The sequence below is a fragment of the Camelina sativa genome, chromosome 4, assembly GCF_000633955.1.
Source record: "Camelina sativa cultivar DH55 chromosome 4, Cs, whole genome shotgun sequence".
Lineage (NCBI taxonomy): Eukaryota > Viridiplantae > Streptophyta > Magnoliopsida > Brassicales > Brassicaceae > Camelina > Camelina sativa.
The window spans coordinates 23917766-23918672 of record NC_025688.1 but is presented as its reverse complement, the minus strand read 5'-3'; the positions used below and the strand labels follow the sequence as shown (position 1 = coordinate 23918672).

General features: G+C 35.7%; 1 protein-coding gene across 1 annotated transcript in view; it reads right to left on the bottom strand.

Annotated features, from left to right (window-relative positions):
* LOC104784234 (putative white-brown complex homolog protein 30) overlaps positions 1-907 on the bottom strand; it is a 7849-nt gene that overhangs the window by 1431 nt on the left and 5511 nt on the right. Inside the window, exons 11-13 of the mRNA XM_019244216.1 lie at positions 852-907; positions 612-760; positions 215-504 (exon numbers count right to left, since the gene is read on the bottom strand). Coding sequence (XP_019099761.1) covers positions 215-504; positions 612-760; positions 852-907 — 495 coding nt within the window. The remainder of the gene's footprint in view (positions 1-214; positions 505-611; positions 761-851) is intronic.

Here is a 907-nt window from a genome sequence, read left to right as displayed (position 1 = left end):
GAAAGCACAAAAGCTTCAAGAGTCCATTTGGGGTAGCAGAAGCTTCCGAGATACTTAAGAACCATGCTTTCTTTATCTTGATTCGCGATGAGAGTCATTACAACGGGTACTAACACCGACAACTGCAAGAACATTAACCACAAAATGTATCATATTGTTAGTCAAAGTTTTTGGTAGCTAATTATATATGGATTATGAGAAAGTGGATACAAACCAGTTGGGCTGCACTAGCACTATACAATATGGCAAATACATAAGCCATGCCCGTAACGCAGTAGACCAAGCAGACTAGAACAATGTAGTTGTCTTCGAAACTAGATCTCGGGTTATCGAAGAAGTAGAACATGGACAAGTACACTAAAGGTTTCAAAAATGTGTTCAAATGATCCATTGTGTCTTTAGCCATAAAATGTGCCAAACTGCTGATTCCAGCGGCACTTTCTCTCCAATATTGTATTTTATCTACAGAGAAAGATCTCAACGCTGAGATCTTACACAAAAGAGCTACAGAAAGAAAGACATAAAAAATAAAGATTAATTAGTTAACAGTCCAAAAGTTGCGGACTCTCATGAATATATAAGTCAATATTTTTGTACGTAAAAAAACTTACAGACGGCTATAATCGTATATGTGTATCCAAGTGTATCAATCGTCTCGTCGTTCACTTTAGCAAGAGTTCCTAAACAAGCTCCTGCAACTAATAATATTAAGAAATCTAACGCTTGTAGTCTTGCTTCTCTAAGTCTTTGTTTGCCAACCCTGAAATAATTAAATAGAATAAAGTTTTAGTGTACATATATAAAAACTAGCAACCCCAATATTTCATTCCATCAAATCTAGAAAGTCATACCTTCCAACAAAATATCTATATTGTCGACCTACGGTAGGAGTTACTCGATCAGAATT